The sequence below is a fragment of the Alnus glutinosa genome, chromosome 8 (genome assembly GCF_958979055.1).
Source record: "Alnus glutinosa chromosome 8, dhAlnGlut1.1, whole genome shotgun sequence".
In the NCBI taxonomy this organism is placed as follows: domain Eukaryota; kingdom Viridiplantae; phylum Streptophyta; class Magnoliopsida; order Fagales; family Betulaceae; genus Alnus; species Alnus glutinosa.
In genome coordinates, this window is record NC_084893.1 from 2,629,454 (window position 1) to 2,653,041 (window position 23,588).

Sequence of the window (23,588 nt, forward strand, 5' to 3'; positions counted from 1 at the left end):
CAAACTAAAGAATCCCGTTCAAGTAGGATCTGAGAAGAAAAAGACAGGTTGACAGCAGTTTCCACAATTAACAAGGCAGCGTTGGCTTCTCCTGCATTAACATTAAGAAAAGGGAACGTACGGGTAACGGCAGAAAGAATAATTCCTCCATAATCCGTAATAACAACAATAACTACCATGAAAGAATTTTTCTTTGCAACATCAAAATTCAACTTAAGAGAACCAATCCAAGGGCAAGACCAAAAATCTACCAAAGCTCTACCAAGCCCTAGTGTGATTGTTTGTATAAACTTTGTCAATTCTCAAGCATAAGACGTTGAAATGATAAAAATATATAAATTTGATCAATAATACACATCTGACTGAAAAATAGTCAAAATTTTTCACGTTAGAATATTAAAAAGATATCATAAATATGACTTATCAATATAATATAATTAAACTTAAATTTATCTATTTATTTATTTCTTAAAATTTTTAATGGTGTCTGTAAATATAAATATAATATTATTTGAAATCATTCATATATATAGTTTAACCATTTATTTATTACCAAAAAAAGAAAAAGAAAAAAAGAAGTTATATGAATGAATTGGAAACACCCTCGCCTCCGAAGTCCTAGCATTTCTCTCATGTTTTCCATGGCCACCAATGCCACTTAGCCCCCAAATCCAGGGCCTCTCTTATCCTTGAAGAATTGGAAACCTTGGCTTTTCCATCATTTCCTATTTTCCCTCCCTATATATGAATGGATGAATGTAAATATCGGCACTCACTGCTCTTGTAGCCAATACCCGTCCGTCTCGGACGCCTGCGGTTCCAGCCCGGTTCGGCCGTACTTGCCGGTTATGGAGGAAACAGGGTTTGATGGGGTTACGCCTTTTCGTTGTGTACCGCGGTTCATCATGTGCGTTGTATCCGGAGCTCTTACGGGCTTCGTCGCTGTTGGTAGTTTTTTGTGAATTCTTTTGTTTAGAATTGTGGGATTTCCTTGAAATTCTTAATGAGCATGTGGGCTTGGTCGTTTGTGAATACTACTGCTATGTATACTTTAGTATTGAGGTTGCTGGTTGGGATTTCGTTTTTCTGTTTTAAATTTGGGGAATTTTATGTGTAGTTGTCAATTTTTTCCCCCGGCTATTTATGAAATTTTTATGCATTATACTGGGAAAAGTAGTCTAAATTTCCCCTGAATTTCTTTGGTACGTGCTTGACATGAAAAATTAGAGCTCGGTAGAAAGTTCCAGCAATGCAAGATTTTTTATTTTTTATTTTTTTCCAGTTCTAGAATTGTGGTTGTGGATATAATTTGTTGACCTTCTAGTATACCTATGAATGGTGTGATTTGTAGGAGGGATAAAAAAGAAGGAAAAAATGACCATTTATGGGGGTGGACGTGTAACTTCGTGGTGGTGTTGTTGTATTTTATCTACTGATATATCTTTTTATGTATTCCACTTGCAGCTGGAGGTTTCACAGGAGCTATTGCTGGTGCTCTAGCTGGTAAGGCTTCCGACAGTGGTGTCCTTCGTGGGGCTGGACTTGGCGCCATTGCTGGGGCTGTGCTCTCTGTAGAGGTTTTGGAGGCTTCCCGTGCTTACTGGTGTCTGGAACGATATGGATCGCGGAGTTCATCATCAATGGTTGGTTTTTAGGCCTTGTTCTTTGTTTGTTTCCCTTGGTTTTGTCTGGGGCTGTTTGCACATTCATGATTTCTTACCTGCCAAAATAGGACTTGATGACTCTCTATAGGTGAAGTTATCTATCATGGTTAGGAAACCTAGGTCATGATCATGGTTTGCTGCCAGATCTTTGGAGTTGTGAAAAGCCTTTTTTTTTTTTTGGAGAATTCATTCACATGACCAATTGTCTACCTTTTGGGTGCAGGCAGATTTCATGGAGGAGCTTTTTCATGGGAGGTTTGTAGAGGAACAATTTACACCGGCAATGTTAACTGCTCACCGCTGGCAGGTTTTTACTCCTATGTTTTTCTTTCTTTCTTCTTCTTCTTCTTCCCTTAGTTCCCCCTACATGCTTTCTAAAAGCAGTAGCTGTTTGTAATGCGCATCTTAAATTCATGAATGTTCATATACATGCTCAGTGAAGTGGGATGGTAGCAAGCGGATGGGCTTCTTGTTTTATAGCACCTGTCAAATTTGGTTTCCAGATTGCATCTTTCCACTTTTCCATGAACGATAGTTAATAACCATTATTGTGATATTTCTTCACTTTCTCCTGTCTTCTTTGTTTTCTATTTTTGCAAGTAAATTGAAAAAAAAATTAAAAATTGAAAATTAAAAAAAAAAAAAAAAAATTGCCTCATCTTTCTTTGTGCTTTCAAGTGACTATAAATGACGCTTCTGCTGAATATGTTTTTTTTTTTTCTTTGTTTTTGTTTTTCATTTACCATTTTATGGGTCATTTCACTTTTGCAATGTGGAAAATAGAGTTTCATATTTGAGAAAATTTAATTAACTTCTGAAAACATCAAATGTCAGACAGTTTAGGGAGAAAAAGAAAGAAAAGAAAGAATGAAGTTTCATATTTGATAAAATTTAATTAACTTCTACTTTATAAAAAAAAATTAATTAACTTCTGAAAACATCAAACGTCAGACAGTTTAGGGTTAAAAAGAAAGAAAAAAAAAACTAGAGTTTCACATTTGAGAGAATTTAATTTTGTTTCACAAAAGAAGAATTTTTTTTTTTCCTTTTGGGTTTGACATTAACGATAAGAGGTTTGTGACTATACCTTTTCTCTCTCATATTAAGTATATACTTCAAAGTATATTATTTTATTTTTTAGATTTCATATCCCTAAATGTTTGTTCTGTCATAAAAGGATATATATATATATATATATATTCTTCCACCATATATATTAATCTTAGTCCATGTTAGGACATTTTATAGAGAAGTTGTTAAGTATATGGCTGAGGGGAACATACTACCATTTTAGGTATCAACGTGCTTCTGCATGCCCGGTATGTTCATATCAACGGGGATTTCTTTGAGGCAGGGCTTTGGCTTCATATTTCAATTTACATACTCTATGGACATCATAGCTTTGTTGAAATTATTTTTTATAAGTCGGATGGTTGTAAAGCTCATAGTTGCTTTAAACTTATTTTTGAGTGATAACTTTCAAATGCTTTTGGTTGGAATGCAGGTTAGCATTGCTAATATAGGCTATGATGAGACTCCTGATGTATCCAGAGGATTGTCAGACGATTCACTGAGGAGATTACCTTGTCATGTGATCTTGGAGGAAATCGAGGCAGCACAAAGTATCAGTTGTAGGATATGTCTGCAGGTATTACTCTTTTGCAAAGATTTGGATCTTGCAATGGTCATTCATGTTTGTGTATTGGTTGTAATTAGTAGTAGTGATATTTCTATGACCGATGCAAATTTACTTTTAATTAGCTAAAGAAAATTAATATTCACTAGTACATTTAAAATCAGCATCAAAATTGAGATCAATTCATTTTGATGCAAATGTTACTTAATATTTGTTGGCCATACAACCCTAATGATAAGTATGTGCATTTTGCAGGATATTGAAGTAGGAGAAATTGTAAGACGCTTGCCCCGGTGTCATCACATTTTTCATTTGAAATGTGTGGACAAATGGCTCATCAAACAAGCTTCATGCCCTATATGCAGAAAGGAAGTATAAATATGTATATATGTATATGATCCTATTTTTGTATAGAGAGAAGATCCCTGTATTAGTTTGTTTGTTTTTCTTTTACTTGATATCTAATGTTTGTAATTTAGTGTTTGTATTTTTAAGGTAGTTACCAGAGAATATAGTTGAAATACAAATTTAATTTATATTCTATCCCTGTATGTTTGCCTTGGATGATGGAGATAAAAGCTCTTTGCAAGCTATAGAGATGCTAAGATTGCGACTTATTGGCAAATATGGTCAAAGTTTAGCCTTCCTTGCATACATTTCCATGAGGAAGGCATCACTCCACTTCACTGGTCTCTCCTTCGAAGCCATTTTGCTTTTTGAGTCATTTGGTTGATCAAAGATTCATGCTTGTTAATCTTACTCTTAGCTCATAAATTGTTGGAATCAATTCCAAATGGGTCAGAGCTTAAGATGGACAAATAAAGTTCTCCATAAATGCAGTAAGCAATGCATTTCTTCCTTGCCCTCATCCTTGTAAGTGATAAGCCTTTTTTTTTTTTTTTTTAAGGGGGGGAATTAAGGTGGGTCTTTCCCACTGTCTAGTAGAATGGAGAGGCTCAACTGATGGCCTGATGGAAGATGGAAATGCTACTGTCGTGACGTTAGGAGGCGGGGCGGCCCATTTTGTCATGTAATGGGTGTAGAAATTTGTACTCTTATAAACTTTTTTAGCTTTCCATGAGGAAGGAGAAAATGTGAGAAGAGTATACGAGAGATGGGGAGATGCTCCAATCCCAATAAGCCTTTTGAAACCTCTTCGAATTGGAAAGGGGAAAGATCATCTCACCACCTCTAGTAAAACGAAAGAGAATTTGCCTAGACAACAATAATGGTTAGAAGGCAACCTACCAATAGAAACCATGTTTCGTATTATATTATTTTACATTAGAAGGCAACACTATCGGCAATTTTTATATTATTTTACATTAATATTTTTATGTTTAGAATAAAAATTGATTTTTATGGGTTAATATGATTGAATAAAAATATTAAAAATATTTGTGATTTTCCATACGCGCTAAACACCGAAAAATGCTTTCGGAGAAAATTATTTTTCAAAAAAATGACTTCCTTGAAATCATTTTACGACGGAAATCATTTTACGTCGAAACAAATAGAGCATTAGTCTTATTTCCAATGTAGATTTTCTTTTACTATGATTCAAAATTGCTTGGTATGTACAATCGTGTGCAAATTTGCAATGCCTCACTCCTATGAAACTGGAAATGGACCAGCTTCCTTTGTTAAAATTTTCTGAATCTGTTTTTTTGTTCTCAAAACAAAAATATTAACAAACCCAAAACACGAAACACTCAAAACTGTTTTCACTTTTATGTCACATGAACACTTTTTCAATCTAAAAACAAAAAACATCATCTAAAACACATTAACAAAGACACTCGATCTTCAAAGCAAACGGACGAGTCCTAGTCAAATGCTTTTCCAATGCGAATGCTTCCTGAGTTCCTCTAATAAACAGGAAATGGTGACCTTTATTCCTTTCCTTCGGAGTACATATACAATAAAGATCTACTTAAAACTGGTAGATGGATGGTCTTGTTCTAGTGCTGCAGAAGGACTTGGCCTAGGGCTAAACAACAATTTTAACAAATTCGTTGCCAAAAAAAAAAAAGAACCAAAGTATCAGGCAGTTTTCTTTTTCATTTTTTTTTTTTTCTTCTGCACTAATTGATTTAGAAAAGAAGATAGACAAGAAAATTGCATTACTGAAATCGAAGTTAGTAGAGCTATTGCTTTGTTCTAGAGTAAAGGGCTGTAAGTTTCAATTATTGCATACAAACAAAGCCCCATAGGCGGTACTCATACCGCACATTTGCTCTCTTACTAATTTATCACTGATGACAGGGAATTTGCAGGAAGTCCGGCACATCCGGAAACTGGAAGCGAGCAGTACGCCGCTTATTCAAACGTTTGTATTGTCTGCAAGTTTGAAGAAACCATGATCAGATTAGTTAGTAAAAACCTTACAAAAAGAAATCATGTTCATGAGATCGCTTCCAACAAAAAGGAAATATTATAGAACTTGTTGATGTCCTTAGAGTGGATGTGCATCGTACAAATTTACAACAGAACTTCCAGAGTATTATCTGGTCGGATGAACCTCCACCAAAACACTCTTTTATGCAGTTGGTTATCATCTTCAGGGATTGTTTCTTAGAGTTGTGATTCTTGTTTTGACACCAATGAACTATGGAATTCATATTTCAATATCTGATTGAAAAAGTCCGATCACGCAAGAAAGTACCGTACATGGAAATGAAGAATACAGTCCGCAAGTTACATGGGACATGATCTTTTCGAGGTCATTTCACACTGCAACAGCTACAGGCCTTTTGCTGGTTTTGATTCCTCTTATAGCTGGAAGGTAGTCAATTTAAACAACAAATACAATTTCAGTACATGAACTTATCTACATTAAATTGTATATATATATATATATATTGGACGAATGAAGGTTCAGTTTTGCCATACCTTCAGCATAATCTTTGGCTCCAAAGACGGCAGAACCAGCAACTAGAGCATTAGCTCCAGCCTCAATAACCTACCAGCATAGAAAACAACTATAAATTTTTCCTGTCAATGAAATCATAGGATGCAGCTTATTACACTATCTTTTTAAGATTTGATCCAGATCATAGAGAGACCTGGATTCAATACCTAGAAACAGATAAAAATATGATTTCACCATAGATAACTTGATAAATTCGTATGTTCACCAAAGGAAAAGGAATCTAGATTGGACACCTTATACGCATTTTTTGGAGTAACTCCACCATCCACTTCGATCCATGGGTTCACTCCCTGCAGAAATAAATTAACCAACAAAATGTCAATGGCTTTTGAGTTCATATAAATACAAAAGGAAAGCAACCAAGCATAAAATTTAAATGATTGGAAAACCATACCTTCTCAACACATAATCTTCTCAAGTCTGAGATTTTCTTCACTTGGCTCTCAATAAAGCTCTGCCCACCAAACCCAGGGTTTACAGACATGATCAAAACCAGATCAACCACTGTTAACATAAAAAGATTCGTTAGTTTCACAATATCCAACCAGATAAATCATAAATAATTGTAGTATTGCATTGATTTTGAGTTTCTGTGAGTTTTATATTATCTTTTCTGTTTGGACTCTCCCTTTCATCAATGAAGTAAACGTATTTTTGCAAGGCGAAATGAAGTAGGGAAGAACTGAAGAAAGAAATCTTTCTTGCATAATTGATGGAATAGATGTCAGTAGATAGTGAACTTAGTAAGTGTTATGCATGTAAAATTACTATGTACATTGTTTGTCTGTCAAAAATCATTAAGAATTAATTTTCTCCCTTTGGAGGCTACATGGTAGAAACATATTTAACTATCCTGTCAAAATGGTTTAAAGTACTTGGTCTTCTTTACTTGGTCTAAGCTATTTAGCATTTCCAATGACTTGTTAAATAGCACATAGGCAAGGCTGGACATGTGCCCACACCTTATCTTATAGGAAATAAAGTGCACATGGGCACGAGGAACAAGCCTCAACAAAAAAGCCTGACAAGGGTCCCTCTGTAACATCATTAGAGACTCCAAGATAAGCATATTACGTAGAAATAAACAACTAAATAAATAAGAGAAAAAGAACTCACCATCAAGGACATATTCTATTGCAGTTAGTGGGGTACCAGGGTTTAGGACAACTCCAGCTTTGGCTCCCAAACTTTTTACCTAAGTCAAATGAGAAGAATTTAGTTACAGTCAAAGAAATGCAACTACTAACACTAAAATAGGGAAAGAATCTCCAATTAGGAGTGTTTATGGTCCCCCTCCCCCTCCCCCTCCCCTGGAAGAAAAAAAAAACGCGTGCAAATTCTTGTAGAACGCCTGCAGAAAAATGGTGGAAACTCCAACCAGCATTAACAGAAACCAGGACATTGCTCACCTAATTTGGGAGCTTAGATTTCATGGATGTATTATCTGAATTATGTGAACCAAAATATTATAAACTAAACCTTATAACAACAAATCAATCGTATCACGATTTTCATAACATATTTTATAACATAACACAAATAAAATCATACTTGATTAACCGTACGATGCAGATGGATGGTGGAAGCTTGTTCGCAGTGAACACTGACTATGTCAGCTCCTGCCTTGATAAAATCTGGCACTCGCTGTTCGGGTTCCACAATCATCTGCAGTACATTGATTTCACATAAGAAAAAAAAAAGGGCTCAATGCTTGCACAATTGAAAAAATACAGGTAGAAGGAAGATTACCAAGTGCACATCCAAAGGAAGATCTGTCACAGGGCGCAAGGCATCGACTACAAGAGGTCCAATTGTAATATTTGGAACAAAACGACCATCCATTACATCAACATGAATCCAATCACAACCAGCCAACTCCACTGCTTTTACCTAGACAAAGTGAGAGTCAAATGCTAACAACACCTGTGAAAACCAATAACAAATTGACATAAAACCTAACTAAACTATTTAACAAGTGTCTAACTTATAAAGAATAAAGTAACTCTTTTGGTAGGGTGCTCAAACAGGTAAATCAACCCTTTGGATTATTATAAAGCAAAAAGCAGAGTGTGCCAAATATCAAAATGCTAATAACCTGCTCTCCCAACTTTGCAAAGTTAGCGGAGAGAATAGATGGAGAAACAATGACATCACTTTTCGAAAATTTATCAACCCGAGCTGTAGCCTTCACCACAGTTCTATACTTTCTCCTGAAATCACACAAGAAAAAGTATCAAATTATATCAGAAACAAGCAGCATCATCTTCTAGAGGAAATTGAAACTTAAGCTATGCCTGGTCCTCACCGCATACAGCTCACATAATTAAATATGAATCAACATCTGACAGAAAGAAAAAAAAAAGACAAAAAAAAAAGGAACATAATTTCACTAATAAAAAAAATTCAACATTTTGAATGAAGCCTCCAAAAGTTCAGTTTAACAATCATCCACAAATTGCTACTTGGACAAACCCTTATTGTTCACTAGAATTAAAAAATGCCTGTCCTAATACTGGCCTATGTTCATTAGATATTGGATCTGACATACAGAGATTGAGAGAAAGTAACAACCTACATTTACATACAACTCAACAAAAAAAGCAATGGTGGTCTAGGTTATGGGAAGAGTGAAATACAACGCAACATGGGTTAACCGTTAATAATTTGGTATTAGGAAAACCAGACTTTCAGGAATTACCCTAGCTGTAAGATCCCCTTGCCATATGCGTTAGTTGGCATAGTTCCTCAAAAGGTAGAACTCTAGTATTAAAAGAAAAGAAAAGAAAAGAAAAAAAGAAAAAAAAAAAAAAAAAAAAAGACATGAAAGTTAATATATAGAACAATCGGGTTTTGTTGTGATTAGTCCACCTTAGATGGATCTCGACACTATCCTTTCAAAGGAAGATAACCTATATAGATGAGCATAAAAAATGGAAGTGTACATGAAATCATAAAAACTTTCATGCTGAACTAATAAGATAAGTTTTCATTCTGAATTTCTAATCATAGAAACATAAAGGATACATTCAGTGACAACCTCATTGATTTTCTTTCTATAGTGTGCAATTCCAGTAGATAGGTAGAATCTCTTCTCCAGCAACTTCTTGTGTATTTTAGGATCACAAGTAAGCTAATCACAGGTTCATCAAAGAAAGTCGGCAAAGGTATAAAAACAATACTAGAATGCTTGGACCTAATAGAAGAACTAGTATATTGTACATAAAGGACTCTCCTTTCTCTAATAAAATTTCTTATTGCCTATAATTAATATATATATATATAAGTTCCGTTAGATAGGAATAGATTTGATAAATACTGATAACTCTCGGATGGAGTATTAAAACGGAAAAATCCATTAGATAATGAACTATTGGTTCTAAGCCATCTCTGGCGATAAATCAACAATTTGAAGTGCTTTTCTTGCGTATTCTTGATAAACTAGCGTTTATATATAGATGTAGGAAGATCTATATATATATATATATATATATATTCTTTTTTTTAAAAAAAAAAGTGAACTACTATACACTGCTAACAGCTAGACAATTATTTTTCCAAATAGAAGAGGACGTGGAGCTTCTTACATATGGTATTAGAAAAAATATTACACAATCCATTGCCAAGGATATTAAATCTTCTTGACGACATGGGATCAACTAATAAGGGACTTCTAATTCAAAGACTGATCATATTTCTAGGAAAGCCAATAGCATCATAGACAATTTTGTAAGAAATTGGCTATAAATTTGTATGAGAAATGTTTGTTGTACAACTTTTGACACAACTCTTGAACAACTCCAACAACTTTTTTTTCAAACTAACTATTGGATCTGTTTTCTTACATGTGAATTTTAAATATCTAATGGTTAATCTTAAAAAAAGTTGTTGAGTTGTACAAGAGTTGTATGAAAGTTGTAAACGTATCATATCTCAAATTTGTATAGAAGTGAACAAGAAATATCAATGGTGGAGGGAATTTAAGAATAAGTCGGAGAGGCTTTACTGGTGCTATTGTCTCTTTCACATCATTATTCCCTTCACCACCCGCCAAAAGCAGTGAACAGATAAAAAGAATTATGTTATTTCAACGATTATCTGCTCAGGAAAAAAAAAAAAAAAAGACGATTCAACTGTATCTTTAACCTAGACTTCCATTAGATCTGATTAATGATCACAGAAAACACTAGCCCCCTTGTATCCAAATTCAACGATTTATCCATTTTATTTGCCAAAAGAAAAAAGCTGGTTCGAAGTTCAGCTAAACACAATCACGAGCATGTACCGCACAACATTCAAAGACGCAATCTATCATAACATGAAACTAGAAATACTGCATTATACACAGATTTCTGGTCCTTATACCGAAAATCATTGACGTCTTCACCTTGAATTTCTGTAACACTCACGATATTTAACCATCTCAAAAGAAAGTACACAGAGAGAGAAAAAGAAGAAGAAAATAAATCAACAAATTTCATAAAACTTGCTCCTTCAACCACAGTATTTCAACTGACACTTCAGAAACACAAACTGATGCATACCCAGAACAAGTTTCTTCCATCAATATCCACAATTGTACTGCAATAAATTTCTTGAATCTTCAAAGGCTTCATGGTTCTTACAGTAAAACAAACTAAGTCATTTCGGAACCGGGTCTCATTTCCAACACACAAATTTGCCATTCTAGCCATCAAAGCTCCACTAAATAGCAATACCCAATAAAGATCCCAGGAGGGAAAAATACACCAAACTAAATAAACGATACCTTGTCAAGGTGAGCGAACTGGGTTGAGAGAGAGATGACTTTTGAATCTTAAGACCCCCACCAAACCCACTGATCTGGGATTGGATTGATGAACACAATGAAGCTGTTGACATCTTTTCCTCGTCTTGTTGTGGGTGTGTCTCTGTATCCCTCTCTATCTATCAATGGGTGTCTCTCTGAGGCCTCAACGGTTAGGTAGTGAGAGAAAGTTTGGTCCTTTTTCTTTCTCTCTCTTGTCCTCTTACCAATCTTTCAGCATAGAGTTCAAGGAAAAGACCAACCAAAATCTCCGAGAAATTTAGGAAAAAATTTTATGGGTGACACGTGTCCCATGTTCTGTGTGCGATTTGCTTATCTGCAATGGTTGGCGCTCTATGTGCTGACTTGTAAATGAGACAGAGAGAGAGAAAGAGAGGAGATTGTTTGGATGCTTAATTTATTTATTTATGAGATTTATTAGTTTTTCTTCCTCCTTCCTTTCTTTTGGGTTTGGCCATTGATTGAATTTACGTAGGATTCTGAACCAACTTTGCTGTGCCCAATGCCCATGCTTCTGGTCCAAAGAAAGTTGGCAAGAATTTGGATTTATCTTGATTTGGTTGCTACAAGGGAAAATTTGGGAAATCATGCATTTTAACCACCCCCTCTTGATGCTTCCACTACTACGTACTAGGTATTACAGATTTTAGGTTTTATAAATAGTTTGATTATAGAAATATTTCTTGTAGTTTGGGGATTGAAATGATATTGTTAAATGGATAAAACTTTCATTATTTCAACTCAATTTATTAAATTAATATATATTTTGAAATCACGTCATTCTCATAATTATTTTTAAAATGCACGTGAAAATTACATAATTTAATGACAAATATCACATATTTTGTTAATTCTCTTAAAAATGCATTTGAGACTCAAGCCGCTTTACTAATTTAGTAAATTGAATTGAAAATATATCTTCCAAATCTCAATAATTTAGAGAAAATTTTTGCCCAAGCAGCGCCAAGAGAGGCTTTTTTTCTTTCTTTCTTTATTTGCATTGGCACCCACTTGATGATGTTAATGTTCAACACAATTGTTAAGTTAGCTAAGTAGAATTGTAATTAAACAATTAATGTTGAATGAGGACTGACTTGGTAGATACTGTCCCAGTTAAATAATTACATACTTTTTTATTGGAAGAAAAAATAAAATTGCTATATGTTTTCAGGCAAAGTTGATAAATTTCTTGTGCATGTGTGGAAAAGAATTATTTTACGGTAAAGATTTGTTTTTTTATTGTATTTTATAGTATATATGATGTTATGTCATTTAAAATTAACATTATGTATGCGAATATATTTGTAAAATAAATTTTTTATTATAAAATATTTTCCATAGAGGCCAGCCTGACCGGGTTCAAAACCATTCAGAAAGGATACGTGTAGAAGGAAACTAGAAGAAATATAAAAAAAGTCTTTTATCATTTAACAAATACAGAAATCTTTGAGCCAAATTGTCAAATTCCATAAAATATAGAAGAAATCTTTAATCAAGTACTTCAGCTTGTGAACCCCAAGGGCTGGCCTAGTGTTTAAGGCTTGTAGCTTCTAGATATATTATCTTTTGAGGTTTTGAGTTTCAAACTTCTTAAGTATTACTTCTTTCTTGAACCTATTTATTCAAGTGGAAACTGGGTTTTAAGGCTTAATATCTTTAGTGACACGGGGCATTGGGCTGAAAATTAGTCTGGTGAATCCTGACTGAACCTATATTTTTAGTGGCTAGCTACCACTTCATGTAGGGCAGCCAAGATACTCTCTAACTATATATATAGGTGAAACTAAAAAACCCTGATAAAAATAGATAACCTTAACTTGTGTCCATATTGATCAAGCCTACGATCAGAATAAAGTTTAGATAAATTAATTATAAGGTGTTAGGAAAATTCTTTACAAATTGGCACGGCGGTTCATAATTGATAAAATAATTATAGTAATTACTTATTTTGCCAGTCCATCTAGAACAATTCGAATGCAACCCGGTTCACCTCGTCTTTATCAAGTACTTTTTATATCGAGTATTAGGTTTCAGGTTGAATCGAATCAACACATTTGTATAAGATTTTATTCCTAGTGTCAAAAATTGCGAGATCAACCTTAAAAACACTAACCTCAACTTAAACCGCCGGCATGTCCCACAGCGCTCAGCTTGGGCAAAAACCCATGACTCAATGACGGTAGTGCTATGACGTTGAGTTCTTGTATATAGAGCCGTTGTAACGGCCTAGCTTGGGGGTCCCCCCTTTTTTTTTTTCAATGCACCCAAGAATCTTATAATAAAAATAATATTAGTAATAATAAGATATTCTTATAGTAATTACATTTATTGCATCTAGAGGTAATTTGTTTTATTTTCCTTGGCATTTCTATTTCTTTATTTCTTTATTGCTTTCTCTTCTATCTGTCCTGTAGTTCAAAATACTTACAATTGACAGGTTGCTAGAATGACAGTTGACACACGTGTGGGTTTCTAAGCTATTTTTTCCTTCTTCTTCTTCTTTTTTTTTTTTTTTTATTCATTTCTCTCCTAATATGGATTTCCTTAACAAGGCCCCTCATTGAATCGGATCAAAGGGTTAATCGCTTTCCTTTCTCCCCTTTTCGGGAACACCAAAGACTTTTGTAATAATATTTATTTATTATAAGTAAATAATTCCAAGGAAATGAAAAATGGGAGATTCAAAATTTGTAATATTCGCTTCATGCGCTGTGTTTTCAGCCGATTAAACTTGATAAGAAAGTATGTAGCAAAAACTACTTCCAATAAATAAAGAATTCAAAAAAAGTTGGTCTTTAAATTGTCAAATTTTGTTCAATATTTCCTTCTTAATTTTGTGGATAAATTATTTGTCTTCCAATGATGATTATTATTATTTTTTGCTTGATTGCTGTAGTATTTTAATAACTTGATCTAAATTGAAACAAGTGATACCATCAATTAAAGGCCTCTTGGGGCTCAACAAGACCCAATAAAGTTTGTTATCCCTCAGGCTTTGGAAGATATATTCAACCTTAGGCCAGGCTACATTCGGCGAGTTATCCCTCTCTTGATGGGGACAATCGACCGACATCTCGTACCTAATAGACACATGGTGAGGGGACTGTAGAAAAAAATATATCTTAAGTGTCTCCTAGTTATAGTCTTATCTATTTAAACTTGGCTTAATAAAGGAATGATCCATTAGCGCATCCTTGAAAGAAAGGTATTCATGAGAATATGACACATTTCATATCGGACCCTCGACCCCCGGTCCTTGCCATATCAAGGCCACTTACCATAACAATGGCAATCCTATAAGTAAAGGTGATAGACCATATTCTGAGGTATGCACACTTTTTCTTTTACACCATCTTGTCTATTAGATTTATTCTCAAACATCTTACTAACTCAGACATCAGAGTGTTCTCCGCCAATACTTACAACGACTTACCTTTGTTTATTTATTGTCTTAAGAAATTTTATTGACTGGACTACTGGCGTGCGATCAACTATTCAAATTTCAAATAAATACATTTTAGTTCTTGGATTTTTAGAGCTATAAATATTTTTAAAATCAAATTTTTACCGCCTCTCCCCATTTTGTTTTCCAAAAAAATTTAGAATCTTTGTTCTACCCTTGGCTTCAACTACATCAAACTAAAGGCAAAATGATACTAGAGGTACTATAATTTTTACAATAATTGACATGATAATTCATATTACACTAATTTCATCACTTACTATGTTTATCAATTATCAGTTACATACGTCAACTACAAAAATATAAACTAGCATGCTTGAATTTGCAAGAAGGTTCTTATAAAAAATGTACTACCCCCGGACATTTTTCTTGTTGAGGATATATCATATATCATTTATGTCACTAATTTTTGAGGTAAATTTTTGTAACTGAGTCAACTGACAGAACATCCAGATGAGCCAAAGCGCACCGAAAAGGAAAATCCGCAACAGGAACATTCAATCACGTCACCGACAATTTACAAACTAGGCACAACATAGAAATATGAGAAGACTATTGCGAGGAAGACAATAATAACATGGACTATTGGCGGGTTTGCTTTGAGATCCCATGTGGTTTTGGTGAGAGGACTTTGATCAGCCTATGATTAAATCTATAACGTGTCCGACCGTAAAATTTGTAGCCCCTGTGGACCACAGAGAATCCTTGCCACCATCACGTCCCTCCTCCCTCAACACTGAACCAGAGAGACAGAACTTCGTAGTTCCCAGTCCAACACAGCAACATTGCTCACAAAACTACTCTTCTGCTGCAACACGCCCACCCATTGATCCAAACGGACGAAGATCTGGATACCCATTTGGTCCAAACGGGACCTGAGCCGGATCTTGGCAATACCCAGATGAGAGTTTTACCAATATGAAGAGGCTCAAGAAAAACCCGGATGATGATGATGATTTAGCAAGGCATCCGGATTCGGATATCCACACTGTTCTGGTAGATCCAGATAGGAAATTGGGGTCCAACCCGATGAGGCTGATGGGGATCATTGTGGTCTGTCTGATGGTTGTTTCGGTTCTGTTTTCAGTGTCTGTGGTTCTCAGTGACCCACCTTCAGATAGCATTAGGGAACCTTCAGAAAAAAGGGTTCTTGAGGTGGAACCCAGTAAAGGTACTTGCTTGTTGGGTTTTTATAAGGTTCTAAGTATTAGACTGAGTTTGAGTATGTTATAGTGTTAGTGTACTTGATTTTGGGAATCTTTCTAGTTCGTTTTTGTCATTGAAACTTATATGCGAAAATGTTGCTCTGCCATGGTGAATTGTTGCATGTTTTGTTTTTCTGTTTGATGGTTTGGGCTCTTCTCTATTATTATTACAAGTAAGAATCATCTTTTGTGTTGGTGAAATGTTGGAAGAACATCGTTTGGTTTACATTCTTGAAGATGTAGCATAAAGTGTGTCTCTTGGATTTGATTTATGTCATTGGTATTGAGAGCAAGCTCCACGCAAACTCAATTCATTAGGTCAGAGAAATTCTATAGCTTAGTGACTACTTGGGGCCGGCTATGTTAGTCCTTTTTCACCATCAAACTCAATCTAGGGCCATGACTTTTGCCTAAACCATCTGCCATCATGTGTTTTCTAACAGCATCGACTTATGTTTTTGCTACATTTAGCTTTAGTTAAATCCACCCTATAGGTGCGGTATGTTCTTCACCGTGCACAACCTAACTGTCTCAGACATTGTTATCACATATTATCCACAATATTGCTATCCTCCCCCTCTTACAACTGCATTGTTTCCATTCTATTCCTTTATGTTACCACTTGTTCATCTCGACGTGCTCATTCCTGTTATATTTACATTATGGGCACATTACACGGTGCAAAACGTGTTTACATTTTTAGTGTATTTATACAGTTTTCTTATTCCTTTGGATGGACTGGTTTGAGGCTATTTATATTTTCTGAATTTGCTTCATGCATATCTCAGATTATGAAACTTGTTTTACTTTGATATCCTTGATATGCTCTAGTTTTAAATTCCTGACCTTTCTTAATCTGTCTACCTGTGTTAGAGATTGGATTGAGGGAAGCAAATTACACTCTAAAGATTCTGTCAATGCCAAAAGAATTTAAAGCAATAACTACCTAGCTAACATTTGGAGAAGATATTTTTGGAAGTCATCTTTCAAGGGGGGGAAATAAAATTGCATGAATTAATTGAATTCAACCTAAAATATGTAGGATTTCACTTGTGTCTTACTTTTAAGAAGCAAAAAGTGATGCTTGGTTGTATGATTTTATAAATGCTCATGAAGTTAATTACATCTCTTAGGTTTGATTTGTCTGCTTGTACTTTCTATTGGTACATAATAAGTGTATCTTCTTTCCTGTTCTAGCTTGTTATGGTTCTCATTGTTGATTACTATTTCCAAACTCTTGGGAGATTACGTAACATGGCAACATTTTTGTTAGTTAATGAATTATTTATTTGGTTTACTCTACTGCCAATTGATCTGTTTCTTACTGCCCAATAAGTTGTGCTGTATCCATATTGATCATGGTCTGTTGCTATTTTACTTGTATCTCTGAGTGACATGATTTGTCCATGATGGTGTACTCTTCTAATTCCTAGGTTCAGAAGATGGTGTTTCTCAGTCTACTGAGGTGCCAAAGGATAAATTGCTTGGTGGCTTACTTTCTGCTGGATTTGATGAAGGATCTTGTCTTAGCAGGTATCAGTCAGTTAAATATCGCAAGGAGCCATCACAGAAACCCTCCTCTTACCTCATTTCCAGGTTGCGGAGATATGAAGCTCTCCATAAACAATGTGGACCGTATACAGAATCCTATAACAAAACCTTGGAGCAACTGAAATCTGGTCATTACACAGGGCCCTCAGAATGTAATTATGTGGTATGGATTTCCTTTAGTGGATTAGGAAATAGGATATTATCCCTAGCTTCATCGTTTCTTTATGCTCTCCTCACAAACCGTGTTCTACTTGTTGACCCTGGAGTTGATGTGGCTGATCTTTTATGCGAACCATTTCCAGAAGTTTCCTGGTTCTTGCCCCCAGATTTTCCACTTAAAAATCAATTCAACAACTTCAATCAGGAATCTCCTCAGTGTTACGGGAAAATGCTGAAGAATATTACAATTACAAATTCCAATAGATTGGCGCCACCTTCTGTGTACCTCCATCTGGTCCATGATTATGACGATCATGATAAGCTTTTCTTCTGTGATGAAGATCAAACTTTTCTGCAGAAAGTGCCTTGGTTGATCGTGAAAACAGATAACTACTTCATCCCATCTCTTTTCTTGATCCCATCTTTTGAGCAAGAATTGAGTAAGCTCTTCCCAAAGAAGGAAACAGTTTTCCACTTCTTAGGCCGATATCTTTTCCACCCCACAGATCAGGTTTGGGGACTTATTACCAGATACTATGAAGCTTATTTAGCTAAAGCAGATGAAAGAATAGGCATCCAGATCAGGGTCTTTGATACAGGGACTGGTCCATTTCAGCATGTATTAGATCAGATCCTAGCTTGTACCACGAAGGAGAATCTGTTGCCAGAAATCAACAGAGAGCAACATTTTATTGGTCCATCTGGAAATCAGAAGTCTAAAGCTGTGCTGATGACTTCTTTGAGCTCCGGGTACTTTGAGAAGGTTAGAGACATGTATTGGGAATATCCAACTGTTACAGGCGAGGTGATTGGCATTTACCAGCCAAGCCATGAAGAGTATCAGCAAACAGAGAAGCAGATGCACAACCTGAAGGCATGGACAGAGATGTATTTACTGAGCCTGACTGATGTGTTGGTCACGAGCTCATGGTCGACTTTCGGGTATGTGGCTCAGGGTCTTGGAGGGTTAAAGCCATGGATACTCTACAAGCCTGAGAATCGGACCTCCCCCAACCCACCTTGTCGTCGAGCCATGTCAATGGAACCTTGCTTCCATGCACCTCCGTTCTATGACTGCAAGGCAAAGATGGGGGTTGACACGGGTGCACTTGTTCCTCATGTGAGGCATTGCGAGGACATGAGTTGGGGCCTTAAGCTTGTGGATCATTAGGATGAACTGTAATCATGAGTTTGTGTTCTTGTAACTGTCACAATGATGTTGCATTTTTCGGGGGTGCAAAAGAAATAGTAACTAGTTTTGGTTATGTACCGATATATGTATTAGGTGGGCAATTAGGACCAGGAATCCTATAAGTGAGGATTCCAGTTATTATCATGTCCCCTCTCCTCTTTCGAGGGAGGTTTGTGACTTGTGAGGGAGATTATAATCATTTACAATTAAATTGTTTGCTTGAAGTGCAAGTGATTTGGACAGGTGATTGTAAGAGACCACTTGTAGAACACCTGATCGGATAAGTGATTGGACAACTACATTTTTATTTGGTCAGGTAAATATAACAAGTAGTCTTTTACAATTACCTACCCGAATCGTCTACAATTCAAACAAATAATTATAAACATCCCAACCTAAGAGAGGGCTCTCGGGCACAAATAGGGAGCAACCCGAGGGCCTTCGGGCTCGGGCAAAGGCTTCCCTGCTCAGGCTGGAGCCTTTCACAATTCCCATACAATTTTCTATGCCAACCTTTAAGCAAGGAATTGAAGGGGATGTGTTTTCGTACACTTAAAAACAATGTCTTGGGAATGGGAAAGCTCAAAAGTTGCCCTCTTCCTTTTATTCGCCCAAACACAGGTGGGCATTATCTCCATTCTTAAACAATGCAAACATCAAATACATTGGCAGTTTATCTTTGGCTCTTTGCAGTTTGTCCATAACTCATTTTTTTAAACACTTTGTTATCCTTCATTAATTTTCTTATTATGAACTGCGTGGATCCCTGCCGCATCCACACCTTTGATACTTGAACAAATTACCATTGAAAAGTAGGATATAGGATCACAAACCAATATACAGAGAGAGAACCATTATCTTTCTTCAACTGGAAAATACAGACTTCAAGAACATTTTACTTCCAAGGAAAGCAAAATCCAGCCACCGAGTCAAATGTAGACATATTACACATGTTATTTTGCATCTCAGATTCGTCTGAATTCTAGTGCAGAAAATCAGTTCTTTCTCCCTTCAGATAAGATGATTTGGTATCCATGTCTGCATTATCAAAGAAAAAAAGAAAAAAAGAATATTCTCAGCCAATCTCATTACAGGGGAAGACTGATGTGAAGGACATAAATCAGTTTATCACAATGTTCCTTGCATTTTCGTTCAATCGATTCCTCAACTCTGACATTAGCAGCATGCATTCTCAACTTCATTTGTTGCAGATATTCCATTAATCTCTTCTCGTAAGCGTTCATTTCCTTATCAGCCCACTCAAAAAAATCACAATCACCGGGTTTCTACATGATAAAAAATAGGCAAAAGTGTCATAAATTACTAACGACGAAATATAAAAACAAAGCTAAGTTCAGAAATTACCTTATAGTTAATACATCCATACTACCAGGATTGGTCTCGGTCCAAGAGTTCCTTACACGTACATGAACTCCACATCGACATAACAGGGAACCACTTGACAAGTCACTAGTTGTAGACATTTGCTCGTGTCTACATTGGAAAGCACATGACATGAGAATCTTATAACATTTATAATTGAATTCAATACCATACCAACAAATGGCTTGCATAATCTGATTTGTAGTAATGGATTACCTATCAAAAGAATAATAGAAATCTGTACATTTTTTTGATGTTGTTAGTCTGAGTGCATTTAACCAAGCCAATAATCCAGCATTTACCCCTAGAGCATACTCTATATTCAAATAAATCTAGCATTTATTAACAAGATTGGAAAGTTCCATGAGTTAACCATTATACATTATTTTAAAAGTCTTAGCAGCATCAGTTTTAGAATTGGATTATCACCAAATACAGAGTCAACACTAACAGCTGTAGCAACAAACTCTTCCAATAGAATTGAATTATCACCAAATTATGTATTACACATTGATAACTAGGTAACCCTTTGAAGTATATATACTCCCTTTCCTTATTTTACCTTCTGGCATAATCGGTTCTCTAAAATCTGTACATAGTCCCTTTTTTTTCGATGAATAATTTGAACTATATTAAAACCAGAATCAAACCATACATCTGTTCCTTAAAACACAATCAAAACAACAAAACATAACCCAGTAGCTACAAACCAGCTGCCAACAAAACACAACGAAACAGAACAAAAACTCTTGAGAAACAAAACATACAAAAACCATAACTGGTAAACCACCAGCATTTCTGCAGCTACAACCCAACTAGCAACAACCAACCTAGTCCCTTCCCTTATACTTTTTGGGATAAATATATTTTAGCCCCCCAAACTACCACAATTTCTCCGGATGGCCTCCCAAACTACCAATGCTTAGATTCTGGCCCTCCAAACTACCACTTTCTGATTTTTTGGCCTCATTCGTCCATTTATGCAGTCAATTCTAAACAAAATTTCAAAAATACCCCTCCTACACTTTGAAATTCTCACGGTTAAGGGAGGGGTATTTTTGAGTTTTTAGCCAATTTCTGTTAGAATTGATGGCATAAATAGACGGATGAGGCCAAAAAATCAGAAAGTGGTAGTTTGGGGGGCCAGAATCTAAGCATTGATAGTTTGGGAAGGTATCTGAAGAAAGGGTAGTAGTTTGGGGGTCTAAAATATATTTAACCCATACTTTTTCTTAAATTTGTTTTTCCATCAACATTCCATTTGTTTTAATCATATATGACCTCTAATCGAATAGCTCAATTTTGAGAATTATGTTTACTAACCCAATCAACCAACCTGAAACCCTACAACTTCTCCAAGAGTAAATTGCTACGAATTAGCATCAACAGGAAAGAAATATACCCTAAAATCTAAACATATGGGAGATTTAGTACCTTCATTTCAGTTTTCTAGTGGTGGGATTTGGATTGAAGTGCTCGGGCTTGGTCGACGAAGAACTTCACACTCACACTCGAGATTTGCTGCCGATGGGTTGCCGGAAGACGAGGTCGCATTGGGTGGAGCGCCGAATTGTTGCGCGCGGTTCAGTGGATGGAGTCGCCAGGTTGTATGGAGCTCCAGGCGTGTGACCAGCGATGGAATCGAGTCGTGAAGAATGAAAAATAAAAGGGAAAATCAAGTTTTAACTCAAATAAACGGGTGGGAATTTCAACGTTAGGGAGAGGGGTATTTTAGGGCTTTTTGGCTAAAAGAGTCACGTGCACGGCATGTGACTCGGTTTCATCCACTTAGATGGCACAAAGTGACGGATGGGGCCAAAAAACAAGCAATTGGTAGTTTGGGGGGCCGGACTGCAGGCACTGGTAGTTCGGGGGGCCATCTAGAGAATGTGTGGTAGTTTGGGGGGCTTTTTTGTATTTAACCCTAATATGTATTTTATATTTTGAGTTGTTTGTTAATGTATTTGTGTTAAGGACATAAAATAAAAACACATACAAACGCAGTATTAACCTCCCTTCCAAAGTTCAAACCCAAACAAGAAAGCAATTAAAACAAAAAATGTTGGAACAGTCTATGGGTCAGTTACTACAACTTCTTCAAAGGGTATCTTCCAGATAGTCTCTCGCATGAGTCACTACAATCATGAAGAAAGTTAGACAAAAGAGCTTCTCGGAGCGGGTTGGCAGGGAATAGCTCTGATGCCTAAGTCGAATGCTGAGGAGGAGAAAAGCTCTTTGAAAGCAAATGTTCTCTTGCGTGTCCTGAAAAAAGTTAGCATGTGTTACCTTTCTCTCTCTTTTCTTTTATACCTTATCCAATCTCTGTGATAATGACTGATAAGCCTTGAAATATTCTATTCAAGACCCCTTAATTTATATTTGTTATACATAGTTTGTGTTGTAAATATAATATTTTGTTGTGTTTTAGTTTTTTGTCTTATTTTCAGGTCTAAATTGAAATCTAGTTCAAAACACCTGAATTAGACCTGAAAATACATCAATGGCGATTTGGTCATTTTCAGAGTTCAAAGTTGCTCATGCCAAGTGAAGAATCGACTAAGGCAAATCGATCGATCGACTTTATAATCGATCGATTGAATCATCAATCGAAGAAAAATCGATTGTGAGAAATGCGATCGATCGAGATAGGGCAACCACAAAATCGATCAAGCAAATGCGATCGATCGATCGAATTTGGATATTTTCGGAACAATCTGGAACAATGTTGACATGTCACTCTTCCTTGATATTTTAAATATCTTAGATATTTTTAGATATTTCTTAGATATTTTCTAGATATATTTTAGATATTTTTAGATATTTTTAGATATTTCCAAAATATCTTAGATATTTCGAAATATCTCTTATCTTATCCCTTCTTTAGATATTATTTTGTAAATCTCTTCCTCTATAAATAGAGAGTAACATGAGAGGTAGAGATCATGCATCTTTTGGGGTTTTCGGATTTTCTTAGGTGTATCACTTTAATTTCTTATGTTTTAATTTACTTTGATGTATGTTTTCTGAGCCAAAATCCAGAGAGCAACTTCTTCTTCTTTTACTTCTTTGTTCTTCATGTTTTAGCTTAGGTTTATTTTTCTTTTGTAATCCGAATTTCATAATTTTAATATAGTTGTTTTTGATTAATTTCCTTCTTGTTTCTTTACTGTTTATCATAGATTTCATGCTTAGATTAGATTAATCATGTCTAGCTAAATTAGTTCTTAGGGTTTGATCAAATTTTTTTCCAAAAACCATGAAGTGTTCTTAATGTTCTTAGGATTTTCTAGATGTATTTGATGATTGTGAAGGGCTAGAGGATTGCAAAACCCATACTAAAAGGTTTTGTCTTCAATATTCCAATCCATTTATTCATGGAAAAAAGATTTTGCTTGTCTATGAGTTTTCTTGAATTCATGAGTAAAATCAACGTTCTTGAAAGAGAACGATGTCTTTTGCAATGGTTCTATTTGACATGATGTGTGTTTACCTATTAGAGTCACCTTATATGGTATGCTAGGGAACACCGGTCATTTCATACCTTTGGTAGTGTAAAACATCTTTCCATTGTAGTTTAATCTTTACATGGAATAGATCGG

General features: G+C 35.5%; 3 protein-coding genes across 3 annotated transcripts; 2 read left to right on the plus strand and 1 right to left on the minus strand.

Moving 5' to 3' along the window:
• Nucleotides 1-573: 573 nt before the first annotated feature.
• LOC133875541 (NEP1-interacting protein-like 2) lies at nt 574-3,925 on the plus strand. The gene is made up of 5 exons (XM_062313707.1): nt 574-948; nt 1,465-1,643; nt 1,888-1,971; nt 3,169-3,312; nt 3,556-3,925. Exons 1-5 carry the CDS (start codon nt 753-755, stop codon nt 3,676-3,678), a joined length of 726 nt encoding a protein of 241 aa, XP_062169691.1. The 5' UTR covers nt 574-752; the 3' UTR covers nt 3,679-3,925.
• Nucleotides 3,926-5,406: 1,481 nt separating this feature from the next.
• LOC133875535 (ribulose-phosphate 3-epimerase, chloroplastic) lies at nt 5,407-11,264 on the minus strand. The gene is made up of 10 exons (XM_062313702.1): nt 10,998-11,264; nt 8,328-8,442; nt 7,982-8,122; nt 7,784-7,897; nt 7,349-7,427; nt 6,627-6,736; nt 6,466-6,522; nt 6,193-6,262; nt 5,971-6,078; nt 5,407-5,640 (listed from the first exon to the last, which is right to left on the minus strand). The coding sequence occupies exons 1-9, from the start codon at nt 11,108-11,110 to the stop codon at nt 6,029-6,031; spliced, it is 849 nt and encodes a 282-aa protein (XP_062169686.1). The 5' UTR covers nt 11,111-11,264; the 3' UTR covers nt 5,407-5,640; nt 5,971-6,028.
• A 3,780-nt stretch (nt 11,265-15,044) lies between these two features.
• LOC133875641 (galactoside 2-alpha-L-fucosyltransferase-like) lies at nt 15,045-18,820 on the plus strand. The gene is made up of 2 exons (XM_062313838.1): nt 15,045-15,670; nt 17,138-18,820. The coding sequence occupies exons 1-2, from the start codon at nt 15,418-15,420 to the stop codon at nt 18,583-18,585; spliced, it is 1,701 nt and encodes a 566-aa protein (XP_062169822.1). The 5' UTR covers nt 15,045-15,417; the 3' UTR covers nt 18,586-18,820.
• Nucleotides 18,821-23,588: the final 4,768 nt, after the last annotated feature.